The sequence below is a fragment of the Phyllopteryx taeniolatus genome, chromosome 6, assembly GCF_024500385.1.
Source record: "Phyllopteryx taeniolatus isolate TA_2022b chromosome 6, UOR_Ptae_1.2, whole genome shotgun sequence".
In the NCBI taxonomy this organism is placed as follows: Eukaryota; Metazoa; Chordata; class Actinopteri; order Syngnathiformes; family Syngnathidae; genus Phyllopteryx; species Phyllopteryx taeniolatus.
This window is the reverse complement of record NC_084507.1, coordinates 12,734,062-12,749,332: the sequence shown is the minus strand read 5'-3', so window position 1 is coordinate 12,749,332 and position 15,271 is coordinate 12,734,062. Positions and strand designations below refer to the sequence as shown.

The 15,271-nt window shown below is 38.6% G+C and overlaps 1 protein-coding gene and 1 long non-coding RNA gene across 8 annotated transcripts in view; one reads left to right on the top strand and one right to left on the bottom strand.

Moving 5' to 3' along the window:
* The window catches only part of LOC133480187 (transmembrane protease serine 6-like), a 29,968-nt gene that overhangs the window by 11,229 nt on the left and 3,468 nt on the right, over positions 1 to 15,271 (top strand). For 2 of the 4 annotated variants that reach the window (XM_061777939.1, XM_061777940.1), the window contains 6 exons: positions 10,441 to 10,527; positions 10,637 to 10,771; positions 12,082 to 12,249; positions 13,492 to 13,670; positions 14,878 to 14,973; positions 15,065 to 15,207. In XM_061777939.1, the coding sequence (XP_061633923.1) occupies positions 10,441 to 10,527; positions 10,637 to 10,771; positions 12,082 to 12,249; positions 13,492 to 13,670; positions 14,878 to 14,973; positions 15,065 to 15,207 (808 nt within the window). Of the gene's footprint in view, positions 1 to 1,887; positions 2,001 to 10,440; positions 10,528 to 10,636; positions 10,772 to 12,081; positions 12,250 to 13,491; positions 13,671 to 14,877; positions 14,974 to 15,064; positions 15,208 to 15,271 lie in introns of those variants that run through there. The other 2 variants (XM_061777941.1, XM_061777943.1) reach the window with 2 other exon arrangements.
* The window catches only part of LOC133480189 (uncharacterized), a 20,277-nt gene continuing 6,885 nt past the window's right edge, over positions 1,880 to 15,271 (bottom strand). Inside the window, exons 2-6 of one of the 4 annotated variants that reach the window (XR_009789210.1) lie at positions 15,047 to 15,200; positions 14,853 to 14,950; positions 12,065 to 12,237; positions 10,607 to 10,741; positions 1,880 to 2,034 (exon numbers count right to left, since the gene is read on the bottom strand). This is a non-coding gene — a long non-coding RNA (uncharacterized LOC133480189). Of the gene's footprint in view, positions 2,035 to 2,430; positions 3,204 to 5,847; positions 9,539 to 10,606; positions 10,742 to 12,064; positions 12,238 to 14,852; positions 14,951 to 15,046; positions 15,201 to 15,271 lie in introns of those variants that run through there. The other 3 variants (XR_009789211.1, XR_009789212.1, XR_009789209.1) reach the window with 3 other exon arrangements.

The window sequence follows — 15,271 nt, the reverse complement described above, 5'->3', positions numbered from 1 at the left end:
AACTAAGTTACAATAAGTGACTCTAAGCTAAAGCAAGCGCGCTATATGCAGAACGTCACATGAACAAACCTGGATAACAGGTTAGGAGACTTCCTTCCTGTGTATGCTGCAATAACTAGCATTAGGCCTCCATCCATCCATCCATTTTCTGTAGCGCTTATCCTCACTAGGGTCGCGGGCGTGCTGGAGCCTATCCCAGTTATCTCCGGGCGAGAGGCGGGGTAACACCCTCAACTGGTCGCCAGCCAATCGGAGGGCACATAGAAACAGACAACCATTCACACTCACAGTCACACCTACGGGAAATTTAGTCTTCTATTAACCTACCATGCATGTTTTTGGTAACCCATGCAGGCACGGGGAGAACATGCAAACTCCACACAGACGGGGCCACAGTGTGAGGCAGATGTGCTAACCAGTCGTCCACCGTGCCACCTCGCATTAGGCCTGTCACGATAATTACTATATCGACTTATTGTTCGATAAATAAAATGGACATGATAGTTTTTCCGAACTCAATAAAGTCATTGTTGTGGTGAAGTTAAGTGTTTACTATGTACGCTAGCCCACGAGCTAACGAGCTAGCGAGCTAAACAGCTTGCTCCTCCGCGGCAACATCGTTTAAAATGTCAGCGCCTTGGTCTGAGTTGTTGTGTGTGTTAGTCCCCAATTAACACACACACGGGAAAGTTAAGTTTATTAAGTCTAACCTCAGTTTATTAAATTGACCACAGAAAACACATTTGATTGACAGGTGAAGGTCTCGTCTCCAGCGCCTTCCTTCAGTGGATCAACCACACAGTCCTGCAGCTCGAGGGCGGGCCTTATTTTTTCATGATTTCAGAGGCACAAAAAAAACAAAAAACGATATTATCATTTATTGTGATAAATATATTGTCCTAAAAATTTTGATATCATGACAGGCCTAACTAGCATAACTATGGGTTGATGACATGATGGTCAGATGATGAACGGAACTTGCTAAAATTGTGTTGTTTTTTTATGGCTGGTGTATATGGAAAAAAGTTAAGTACATCATTAATATCATTTATTTATACAAATATGATATACTATGTATGTAAACATGAATAAAGTGTAAACATCAAATATTGTCATCTCGGTAGTTCTTTAGGACATCTTGCGCAAAGTGAAGTGAATAATATCAACTAAGTAAATCTATGCTAAGATAAACCAAAGTCAAATAAACTAAAATAGGCTGAGTATAACTAAGCTAAGATTGAATATTATAAAGTAATATTTAAAAAATAAAAAAGCTAAACTAGGCTAACATATGGTAAGGCTGACTAGGTTAAGCTAAACTAAGTTAATGTAAGACTTCATAAAAGCTAGCTACGCTCAAATGGGTTAAAGTAGGCTATAGCTACTGCAGTTTTAATTAAAATAAACTAAGATAAAATAAAAAAGCTAAGCTAAACTAAATTAAACAAATGTAGAGTATGTTATCATAAACTAAGAAAAGCGAAGCTAGGTTAAGGTAAAGTTAACTAAGTTCAACTAAGTTAAAATACACTCCATTAAGCTAAGTTAGGCTGAGCTAAAATAGGATATAAAGTAAGCTAAAATGAACGAAGCAAAGCTCGTCCAACATATGCTAAAGAATGGTAGGCTAAGCTATTATAAACTAATTGAAGTGAAGTTAGGTTTAGCCAGACTAAGCGAAGACAGGAAAACAACACATTTCATAAATAAATAAATGTATAATAACAATTGATCAACAGGAACAGGAACTGCCAATCCAAATATGGACCTACAGGTAAAAACAGGAAGTGGAGTAAAGTCTTCACTCCACCGGTCGTCAACACGCTCTCCTCCAAAGCCTTCTTCGGACTTGAAGAGCGTGTCCTCCTTGGTCTCACCCACCGTGGCCATACTCCTACCCCAGTATGCGCCCACGTCCTCGCTGTCGCCATCTTTACCTCCCCTACAAGAGGGGTCCATAGGCCTGGTGCTACCCAAAGACCCCCCAAGTGAAGCACCAGGTAACCTTGTCAATGTTGGTTACCTCTGCCATTTCTGTAAAATAAAATAAATAAATACGGTTTTATTGTTGTAGCAGTAAAGCTTTTTTTTTTTTTTTAAATAAAAACACATTTAAATAAATAACAACATGAACATTTATTTTTTTCTGGAAAAAATACATGATTATCGTACTACTACTCCTTTTTTTCCTACTAATCTTATAATATTGTGGCTTTTATCTTTGAGTATTCTTGGAATATTACAGTGAACCCCTGCATATTCGTGGTTTGGCATTTGCTGATTCATCTATTTGGGGACTCCTATCCCCCATTATACCTGGAAACCCTTGCTTATTTGCTGAATTTTTTCACGATCCCTAGCTTAAATATTGAAAATATATATATATATATATTGTTGGATTTATCTTACCCAACATTATAAAAAATAGACACAAAAGGAATGAAGACGCTGGTTTCTTTTTCTCATGAGGAGGGCGTATGGGAGATTGTTCAGATCACAGTCTCTCAACACGCTCTAAACAATCTCCCGCCTCGCTCCTGCATTTATTTGAAATAGGAGGGATTTACAAATCATAATGTTCTAAGCAATAAGACACAACACAAAATATTTGATAATAAGAGGGTTTTTCCCAGACATAGTATTCTAAGCAATAAGACACAACACATAATATTGGACCAACACCTGTCACGACCCGACCACATCCGATCACGTCCTTGGTCCAGGCGCCCTTCCATCGGATGATGCTGAGTCTTCTTTTTGAAGGCGAGACATCTAAAATCGTCCATTATACTAATGCAAGCTAAGCAAATAAATGATAACTTCTACAATTTATTTAACATTTCCCTCCTGTTTATCATGTATTTGCACAAATTCTCATATCATTTTACAGTCACGGCACGGTGGACGACTGGTTAGAGCGTCAGCCTCACAGTTCTGAGGACCCGGGTTCAATCCCCGGCCCCGCCTGTGTGGAGTTTGCATGTTCTCCCCGTGCCTGCGTGGGTTTTCTCCGGGCACTCCGGTTTCCTCCCACATCCCAAAAACATGCATGAATTGGAGACTCTAAATTGCCCGTAGGCATGACTGTGAGGGCGAATGGTTGTTTGTTCCTATGTGCCCTGCGATTGGCTGGCAACCAGTTCAGGGTGTACCCCGCCTCCTGCCCGATGACAGCTGGGATAGGCTCCAGCACGCCCGCGACCCTAGTGAGGAGAAGCGGCTAAGAAAATGGATGGATGGATTTTACAGTCACTTCATTTCGATTTTTAACTGTAGAATCATTTTTATGAAACAAATACATTTACACTCAGAGTAAACTTGTCATACATGAATGTTGGAGTTTAAACATCGTAATCATCTGCATCAGGAAACAAATCAGTTAAAGCAAAATCATCATTATCATCATACAGTAATGGATACATCAGCTCCATACGGTTCTTCATGTGGGTTATGGCTGTGGTGATTAATTTACTGATTATTGCCCGAATGCATGGGATACAACAACATCCACATAATGTCAGAATGGCTGCAAAAACAGCAATTGATATCAATATTGGTGAAATTAGGGTTTTATATTTACCAAAAACGTCCATCCAGCTGTCCCACAAGGAGGTGTCCACCCCAGAGTGGTTCTTCATCTTGTGATTGAGGGTCCGTAGACCATCGATGGCTCTGGTCAAGCTGCCATCCGAAGCAGTATTGTTTGGAATGTATGTACAACATTGTTCTCCAAACATACCGCAAACACCTCCCTCTCTTGCGAGGAGCATGTCGACAGCTATGCGGTTCTGGAACGTCATTAAAGAGGTAGTCTTGAGCTGCTCATGCACAGCTTCCAACCCACTCTGAGTCCAATTTCCTAATCTCTGTACATTGAAGTGGATGTAGTTTATCCTATCAACATTTTTATTAATCGTACACCACCAGCATTTGAAGTATTCAAATCCTCCTGCAACTTGGTCAGCTAATTTGTATTGATTAGGAACCCCACGAGGAACACCTATGGCGTCGATGTATGTTTTATGTTGGATAATTTTGCCTCTGCCAGGATAAATCTCTTTTTTGTCTATGTTCTTTTGCTATCTTTTGTGACCAACTGGACCAATCATAACCTGTTTCACCAATAAGGTGTTCCAATCCAAAGCCTATAGTTGCATACCAGTCATATCTAAATCCCCAATTCTGCCCATTCTCTTGAGCATCATTGGTGAGAGCCGCATATGGAATTATGATTAAAGCAGCTTGATTTTGGGGGGCACAAAATATTAAACCGTTTTGCCGCATTTGGAGGCCATGCCCACAATTTTGATCATCAGCTGTACTCCTTTTGACACGAGTTAATGATTCAAATTTTTTTATTATTGGGTTTGTCATATTGGTCCAGTTGGTAGGTGATTTTCTATCAAAAAAATGGATTGTATCATTGAGGGTGGGACGTCCCATGTACCACAAAAACAAAACCAACACCATAGTAGCCAAAGTTGCTACGTAACAACTTATCGAATCTCATAACCAACGTGGGTGTGCCTTTCTGCTGAGTTCTCACTAAAAGGGTTGCTGTCTTTTTTCTTCACTGACCAGCAAGCGTTTTCAGAATCTACACATCTGCTCCCGCTCCATTATCAGACTTTTGCTCACCTTCCCAATTTGAGTACTCAGCTGAAATGACTCTTTTACAGTGTGTTAAATGAACCCACGTATTTCTTTCTGCTATTTTTTAGGGCTGTAAAGTGTCAATCTATCTGTGCCACCATCCCTCCGGTTGAGACATGTGACACAGCATGGCTCAATATAGCAGCCCATTTGAATATTTTTTTTTTTTTTTTCTCTCTCTGTGCTAATGTAAATTTCATTTTGTAGTTTTTCACTTTGTTTTTCCCAATAATTACGTTCTTGTTGTGGAATACTCATATTGGCTATCAGTATAGATTGTACCATCTTTATTTATCATTAGTTTGCATGCCTCGGTTAATGCTACTAATTCAGCAGCTTGTTCAGCCAATTCCTGACAATCATGCTGCGTGCCTTCATCAAGTAAGGGTATTAGTGTGGCTGGATTTAAGGTTGTGCATCGCTCAACAGTCAAATGTGGTTGTGACAGCAAGATGGCAATGCAAGATAAATGTCTTGCAGGTGATAAAAACGCCATATTGGTTTGCAATAGGAGAGCAGACACTGTATGTGGGACCTTAAGGGTGAACTGCTCTCTACTGCCGTCAAGGCTGCCACAACTGCTCTGACACAATGTGGTAATGCACACGTTACGTTGTCCAATTTAGTTGAAAAATAAGCTATTGGTCTTAGCTTATCACCGTATTGTTGTGTAAGTACGGAGGTCATGCAATAGCTTTTACAATCTACCATTTGAATGAATGTTTTATCATTAAATTTGGAAGGCCTAGCGCAGCACTGGACACCAAATGTTGTTTAATGTCACAGAAGGCCTTTTCTGCCTCTGTACTCCATTAAACAGGTGATCTCATTTTAAGGTTGTCTTCATACATTAATTTTGACAATGGTGCAACAATTTCTGAATAATTTGTCCTGTAAATTGAAATCCACCTCCTCATTTTCTGTAATGTTTACACAAGAGGATTTGTTGAGTTGGGAAGCAGGCTGGCTTAGTCATGCGGTAGTTTGTCCGTATTCTCTTTTTTTTTTTTTTTTTTAGGGCAGTCACGTGCAATGTGGCCTTTGTTTCCACAGCACCAACAGATGGTATTATCATAATAATTTCAATTTCTACCATATCTTACTCTCCCACGGTCTCTGCCGCGTCCTCTAAAATTATCTCTCTCTCTGCCTTGATGGTATATTTCTGCTTCTTCGTCGAGGAAGACATCTATCTTCTCTTTTTTTTTTTTTTATAACACTCTTTCTGCGTGGAGGGCATGATTAACATATTCCTCCAGAGGGCCAGTTGCTAGGTTTATCCAATGTTTATCTACCCATCTGTTAATGTGTTCTTTCGAATTCGCATGTAAAGCATTTTTTAACTGTTGTTGATAAGGTGTGATGCCGGCTACGGCCTTTTTCACATCCTCATTAGTCCAGGTCCTATAGACAAAAAGAGTTTCTTTCTGGTCCTCTTGTATATTTGGATTTGCCACCTCAATCATTGGATATAAATCCATGTCTCCCTCGTCTGAGGTTATATTTGTTATTTTGGGAATGGGAGAAAATGTTTCTACCATAGTTTTAGACCAATTCATTTGTACCCCTCCTGATCGTAAAATTCGTTGAGTTTCTGACTCTTGAGTTGGAGGAAGTTCATGAGGTGGCAAAACCGGGTACAAGTGTGCTGATGCTTTTGTTTCCTCATTTTTTTTACAACTTTCTTCAATTATCTTTTTCTCGCTAATTCTTATTATTGGTCCTGTCTCGTCATCTTCCTGTCTTTGAAACAACATATTTTTATGCCTACCTGCCTGCTCTTTTTGTTCATTTGTTAAGTGTTTCTTATTCTCCCTTCCTTTTTCTCTTTTAGACGCCATGTTTAACCAGAAGAGTAAGTCGTCAAATCCATCTTTTTGTATTTGTGATATATCATTTTTGTGTCGACACTTTATTTCGTTTTGAAGTTGAACTATTTTTTGCGAATTTAGCTGGCCAGCGAAACTGTATTTGGTTATCCACTTGTTTAAATGTTCTATTTTTGAATGGTTTTGTAGTTGAACATATTTCCAAACTTTACACGTTAGGTCTATTTTTGGATCCGGTTTACTGTTATTTATTCCCATTTTTGTGAATTTGGAAGTCAGTTCATTTGCACCTAGAGTGACCTAAATACTGACTTTATTAAAAAAATGACAGGGTGACAATAAATGTCTGAGTTTTGGTAATTCCCAAGCTTCTACCCCAGTCGGGGCGGAGAATTCTTGCCTTTGCTTCCAAACCCAGTTGTCACTTACAATCCAGTCTTATACATTCATACTTTTACACATACACACGATATTAATAACGTTTTTATAAACACACGAAAACACGGAAACACAGAAACACAGAAACACGGAATTTAAGTACGTACAGGACCCCGCCGTCCTCGCGGAATTTGTCGGACTCCGCCGTCCTTCTGACCACTTGCCAGTGACTAGTATTACACAAGGTTTATTCTGCCGCAGACTTCTTCGTCGCGCAATTCACTCACTCTTTAATCCTTTTTTCCTAAAATTTTTTTTTTAAATTTAACTCACCACTCGTCTTCAATCCTGTGGATTGTCGTCAACCTTCAGATCCCAGTTGAGGAGAACGAAGACCAGTCCCGTAAAGGGTCTTACTTGCCGTGGCCACGGTCTCTTAACTGGAAGTCGGCTCCACAACTGGAATCCTCGGGTGTGTTGACATCCGGCTCGAAGGACCAATTTAATGTTGGATTTATCTTACCCAACATTATAAAAAATAGACACAAAAGGAATGAAGACGCTGGTTTCTTTTTCTCATGAGGAGGGCGTATGGGAGATTGTTCAGATCACAGTCTCTCAACACGCTCTAAACAATCTCCCCCCTCGCTCCTGCATTTATTTGAAATAGGAGGGATTTACAAATCATAATGTTCTAAGCAATAAGACACAACACAAAATATTTGATAATAAGAGGGTTTTTCCCAGACATAGTATTCTAAGCAATAAGACACAACACAAAATATTGGACCAACACCTGTCACGACCCGACCACATCCAATCACGTCCTTGGTCCAGGCGCCCTTCCATCGGATGATGCTGAGTCTTCTTTTTGAAGGCGAGTCCATTATACTAATGCAAGCTAAGCAAATAAATGATAACTTCTACAATTTATTTAACATATATATATATATATAATATATATATACATATATATATATTATATATATGACTTTAGTCACTTTAATTTGCCTTTTTTTGGGGGAAAAATATGACTTTAAAGTCAATATTATGAAATTTTCCCAGAATCTTTTTTTCAATTACCTTTACATCTTTTTTCTTGTATCAGAACTTATTTTTTCGAAAAACAAAAAAACAAAAACGTGATTTAAGGCCCCTTTTTAAACTGAACAACAAAACAAAACAAAAAAGACTATTTTTGTAACGTCATACTTCTTTCCTGGAAAAAACTGACTTTAAAGTCATAAGAACATGTCTTATTTCTTGAACAAATACAACTTTATTTTGCATTATTGCTTTATTTACTTTATTATTACAAATCATAGAAATACTACTTCTGAGCAAACAAACCTCCAGAAATGAGCACTGCATGCATTCTGCATGTTCTTACCTTCATAACACTAGTTCAAAACACTTCAGACAATAGTTTGAAGTTTTCTGTGAGATCAAAACATAAGTTGCGTATGTAACCATGGTTCCATGAATCCCGAATGACCCCCAGAAAGCGGTGCTGAAAGCACTGAATATTCCTTCGCACACGCGCAGTTCGAGCAAGTATACCAAAAAAGTCACATGTGATCTCCCTGGTGAGCCACTTGCGGGTTTTCCCGGTGTATGGCCTGACTCTCTGCTGAGAAGCTGTGCGGAGCCTGTCCTCGTGAGTTTGCTGGATTTATTCATTCAGTGCTTTCAGCACCGCCTTCTGGTGGTCAGCAGAACGAACGTTACGTATGTAACTACAGTTCTAAGAATCCCGAATGAACGTGACAGCGTGCTCTGTCACTCAGAATCCTCGTGTTCACGTGACAAGATTCTGTAGGAACTGAACCCCGTGTGACACCGCATGCGCAAAGGGAATATTCAGTGCTTACAGCACCGCTTTCTGGAGGTCATTCGGGATTCATGGAACCATGGTTACATAAGCAACTTATGTTTTGATCTCACAGAAACAACTCAAGCAGTAGGTGGGAAAAAAACTTAATATTTCGGGAATACTGTTGCTTTTCATATTATTATGGGATTTAAGTTATATTCCAATGAGTGAAGTTCAAAATTGCCACACACACGCAATGCCGTTTTTCATTATTTTACGACATTTAGAATAATTTAGATTTTTTAAATTTTATTCTTGATAAAATGCAACTTTTTTCTTTTATTATGACTTTTTTTCTGGAAATAATGCAACTTTAATCTCATACTAATATGCAATCTTCCCCAAAATAATGATTTTAATCTTGTAATATTACCCTTTTTCTCCCCTAAATGAATCCAACTTTTGTCTTGTAATACAACAACAAAAATGATTTTAATCTCATAATATTATGCCTTTTTTCCTGTGAAAAAAACTCTACTTCATTGCGCTAGCACTACAATTTTTTTGCTGAGAAAAAAATACATCTTCATTCTACTAATATTACTCTTTTTTTAATGACAATTTATTCTCTTAATATTAAAAATTTTCCCACGAATATATATGACTAGTCACTGATGGTGTAGTGGTACACTCGCCTGACTTTTGTGCAGGCTGCGTGGGTACAGTTCCCACTCAGGGACTGTGTGAATGTGAGTGCGAATGGTTGTCCGTCTATATGTGCCCTGTGACTGACTGGCGACCAGTTCAGGGTGTAGTCCGCCTTTCGCCCGAAGTCAGCTGGGATAGGCTCCAGCGTCCCGCGACCCTAACCAGGATAAGCAGTGTTGAAAATGGATCGATGGATGGATGGATATAGATGACTATATATAGCTTAATGGTAACATATAATGAAAAATGCTATAGATGAGCTAACAGAATTGGCATTAATGTTACAGTAATTATAGAGGTGCAATGAGTAATCGATTAATAGGCAGACAATCGATTATCAATTTAATTGATACGATTTTTGGTCAATGATTAATTTAGAGCTCTTGTTTAAACTAACATTTTCCAAATCCTTAGAATTTCAGCATCTTAACGATAAATAAAAAATATATAATTATTCTAATAATAATAAAGCAGTTAATATTAATAATTTTACTTAATCTCATAATATAAGATTTTATTATCCGAACACTAAAATTTTTTTCCTGAGAAAAAATACATCTTCAGCCTACTAATATTACTCTTTTTTTAATGCCAATGTATTCTCTTCAAATTACCAATTTTTCCATGAATAGATATGAATATAGTCTTGTAATAATTCTACCAGTACACCCCCCCCCAAAAAAATCTGTCTTCATTCTCTGTAATATTATGCCTTTGCCAAGAAAATGGTTTGTTAGTGTAATATTACACATTCCCCCCCCACTAAATATTTTATTCTTGTAATATTTTTTTTCAAAAAAAAATATGACTGTCATAAGATTACACATTTTTATCTTTTAAAAAAATCGGAATTTAGTCTTGTAATATTACTCATTTTTCTAAAAATACATTTTTAATGACTTATCTGAAAAAGTCATCTTTATTGTTCATAATCTTACACCTTTTTTTCTTAATAAAATCTGACATTATTTTTGTAATTTTTTTTTTGCACTGATTGATTTGATGATTAACCTTGAATGGTTTAAAAAATTTGACTTTTTTTGTCATATGTATGATTAGATGCTCAAGAATGTTGTTCTCACGAGTTGCTGCTCATTGTGAGCGTGTCCGTCGCTGTCAAACTTCTCATCACCTCCGCTCTCTTAGGTATGGTAACTGAATGTAGCAATCTCTATGAAAATATGTCACTGTGATAACAACACACACGTTTGATAATGCATCTCACTTGACTGTCTGGTGCTGTCTCCAATTGCAGTGAAGTTCCTACTTTTTCCATCGGAGCTAAGGGACTCGTCGCCCCCGTGTGGCTTGAATGGCAACTGCACCGCTCTGACCCAGCAACCGTCTCCGCCAAAGAACCCTGTCAACCACGTAGTCAACGTGACAGCAAGTACCAATAACGTTGTACTCGAATTTGTGTTGTTTTAGTGATATATATACTGGACAGTGAAGCCCATTTATCACTGGGGATACATTCCAGGCCCACCCGCAATAGGTGAAAATCTGCATTAGTAGAGAGATCAGCCATCATCTGGTTTCCATAATGCTTATCCTCACTACTTATCCTCGCACTGAAACTCAATAAAACACATCTAAACTTATTAAAACCAACTTTTCTAAGTAGTTCTCACCTGTGCTACTCTTCTGCTGTCAAGAAATGGGAGACTATTGTATAACATCCCTTTGAGGAAAGAAAAAGAATAGTCTCTCACTCGCTTGCAGTTTTACAAAGGTAAGGCGTGCTTGCTTTCTAACTCCTAGTTGGAGTTTCGTGTAAAACTAACGCATATAGCAAGAGAACTAAACGTATATGTAACAACCAAACTGTTTCACCTAACGAAGGTTTGCTGGCTTAATGCTAAGCTTAAGATAATAGAATTGGCATAGCTGTTACAGTAATTATAAGCCTTCAAACAACTGCCACAATAAACACACACTGAGCAGCAACACATACAAACAAAGTAGAGGTGCAATGATTAATTGCTGAATCAGCAAATAATCGATTATCAAATAATCGATACGATTTTTGATCATCGATTAATTATTTAGAGATCTTGTTTCAACAAAAATTATCCAAATCCTTGGAATTCAGCCTCTTAATGGTAAATTTGAATAATTATAATTATTATAATAATAAAGCAGCAAATATAACTAATGTTATTTATTATAATAATAAATCAGACTGATTATCTTTGTGTTTCATCAAAATACTTTTGCAAAAATCTTCTTTTACTTTGGAAAATAATGATCAACATTTTTGCCTATTTTCCAATTTCATACAGTATTTTATATCCAAACCAGTAACTGAATCATAATCATTTTATGTATGAGCATTTTCTGCAGTGTCAATTTGAAATAATGTCCTGTTTTTGGATAAAGGAATGGAAATTTTAAAAAAGTTTTTTTAAAACGGATTAATTGATCATCAAAAAATAATAATCAACAGATTATACAATTATTAAAATAATCATTAGTTGCAGCCATCAGAAAAAACATGCAGCACCTGTTTCAAGCCATGAAAAAAAGATCACTTAATAATCTACAATATAGCAGTGGCGCGAAAGACAAACCGTGATAAACTGTGGGTTCACCATACCGTCTTTTTCCCCCCAGAATGAATAATAATCTACAATATAGCAGTGGCGCGAAAGACAAACCGTGATAAACTGTGGGTTCACCATACCGTCTTTTTCCCCCCAGAATGCCGAAGTCTGGCCAGCGATGGCAGGCGCATCATCGGGGGGGGGCGCTGGTGGCTGCAGACGGGTGGGGATGGCAGGCCAGCTTGCACTGGAGAGGGAGGCACGTCTGCGGGGGCGCCGTCATCTCACCACGCTGGGTCATCACTGTGGCTCACTGCTTTGTCGAGTAAGACAGGATACATGTTAAAAATCAGAATCTGGCCAAATGGTTGTCAGTGTGTCAGTGGTTAACTTGTTTTTACACTAGCAAAAATGGGATGTATGACACGCATGTGCAACATCAATCGCATTAATGCTTGGTTGGCTTTTGCCATTAAAGCTCACAAAGATCTACCCAGTAGTAGTAGCCTGGTAATGCTATTTCTGTCACTTGTTACTAGGCAGAATTCACAGGGCTCAATTGTGCCAGTCACACCCACTTGGCAGTTTACGTGACAAATATGGGGCCTAAAACAGCCTTTTACAGACTTTTTAAGCCACGCACCCCCTTTCAACATCCTCGACACTACATCATCCCCACGCACACCCTGAGAAAAAGTCAAAACAAAGTCTTAACGCTATGTTCACACTGCAGGGCATGATGCCCAATTCAGATTTTTTGTTAAATCCAAACCTTTTATGTAGCCGTTCACATTACATTACACATTATTGGACTGTGGACGGAACATGTCTGTGACGTCACACACATGCACACAAACACGAGTCGCCGTGTTGACGGAAGTAAATATGGCCCCTCGAGTAGGTCTCATCATGACACACTTGTAGCAATTTCAAGGATTTTGTGCAGCAAGAGCCAACATCTTATATATATCAGTTCTAAAGCATTTTCTTTTCGCCACTGACAGTTTTCTGCTCCTTTGTCCGGCGTTGCCATTTTGTGGTTATAATTGTTTTATTATACACACCCCCATGGGTGCACGCCTCAGAGTCTTGGAATCCTTGACCAAAATTGTCAGGAAATTTGAATCACAAACTTAGTGCTGAAGCACCAGTTAGCTAAACCTTTTAGCCACGCACCCCTTTCAAAATCCTAACAGAGTTGTCGCATGCCCTCTCATCCACACACACCCTAGAAAAAAGTCAAAACGAAGCCCGTATATAACCAATAAAGACATAATTTTAGTGTTTTTGAGTGGAAAATGAAAAAAAAAATTCATCCACTCCCAGTTTGGGAATTTCTGACCTACAAGAACAAGAAGTCAAATGCATGTTCAGTTCTTTCAGTTTTCATCAGAAAAAGGAGCGAGAGTTGGCATGAACAGAAAGTCAGTCAAAAATTAAGGTTGTCTGTGTATTGATTTTGCAATTGAATCCCTGCTCTGTATTAAATATAATATATAATAAATGATTATGTATATAGAAGATAACAAAGGCCAAGTATCCATTCTGCTGTGTATCTCGACTGCAGGAACAACATGTTACAGGTGGCTGACTGGCTGGCGATGGTGTCCAGCATCAGCATCGCCGATGCATCCCAGGGGAAACGTTACCGAGCCCTGCAGGTCCTCTACCACCCACAATTTAACACGCGCAGCAACGACTACGATATCGGCCTTCTGCGTACCGTCGTTGACATCGACATGAGCAGTAATATTTCATTTCACAGCATTTTTATCATTACATGCGTTTAAAAAGCAGATTAACAAAATGTGAGCTTTATTTACTGTAAATTCATATGGGTAAAAAGCACACTATGCACAATCAGCCAATCCAGATGCAAGCAGCAGCGCCGCTTTCTTTATGAATAAACATGGAAGTAGGTGCGATATCATCGCACAGAACCTTTTCTAAAAAAGTAAACAAAGGGCTAAACAGTCTGAAATTAGAATGGCTCCTAAGAGGAAGCACTTGATGAGAAGAAAGATCTGTGGTGTGCTGCTTCTTGCGTTTTGTCATGCAATGCAACTAAAAACGTAGGCACTGTATCTTTGTTTTTTAGCTCATTATTAGACTGACAAAAAATGAGAACGACGGCGATAGCGTGACTCAGGCAATAAAAAAATGAATCAAATGATGAAAATGATTTTTAAAAATGTGCAGCAAATTGGCCAACAGAGCATTTCATCTTTTAAAGGACAATGTGATGTCCCACTCTCATATTTTTTTTTCTGAAAAGAAAAAGACAACCTTCCCTAAATCGGTTCCTTGTGCCAAAATCAACCAATGAATTAGAAAAGAAACAGGCAAAAGAAAATATACCTGAATCAGAATTTCCAGGTGTTGTTATGGACGAAAACTCTTCTTCATTGAGGGGCTGTAGTCTTGCCCCCCCCCCCCCCCCCCCCCCCCCCACCCCAAGTTAAAGTTAATGAGCAATAATTTATAATTTATTTCTTCAAAATAGTGTTTTTTCACTTATTTCTATATTGCACATTTATTTTTAACCATACACACTGATTTAAAAAAAAGTATAACTTAATTTTGGCGCTGGAACGGATTAATTGAATTTGCATTCATTTCAATGGGAAATATTACCTCCGTTTAAGAATGTTTCAGGTTACAAAGACTGGCAGGAACGAATTATATTTCTAACCTGAGGTTCCACTGTAATTACAAATATTATTTTTTTGGTTAGCATACATAAGACATTTCCTATCTGAAAAACAATGAGGTGCAATTTTTTGGCACGCAGGTCATGTCTCGTCTGTCTTTAATATTTAATTGCACTAAAATTTTCACTCAAAGGATTGTACATCCACATAGTTTGGGCTTGTTATTTGCCCTTAGCTTCTCTGTCATATCAATGACAATTGTTGGTGTTTCACTCACACTTTTATGGCTTGTTTGTTTGTAGGCGGGGTGCGGCCTGTCTGTTTGCCCAGTGCCGGTGAGTCCTTTCTTCCTGGAACACCGTGTTGGATCACGGGCTGGGGGTACGTGAAGGAAAGAGGTGTGTTCCTCTGACATGATTGACAGCTAATGTCAGGATGATTAAATAGTACCAGTGCATTCACTACACTTACAAGTCTTTATGTTGTCAGGTTTTGTGTCAGATGAGCTCAGGCAAGCTCAGGTGAAGGTGATCGCTGAGTCCGTCTGCCGCCACCCGAGCATCTATGGCATGCACATGACACCGCGAATGATCTGCGCCGGCTCCTTGGGGGGAGGAGTGGACTCCTGCCAGGTACACAGAATCAGATGCTTCGATATGCTTTGAGAAGTGTTACTTATAATCAAGCGTATTGACA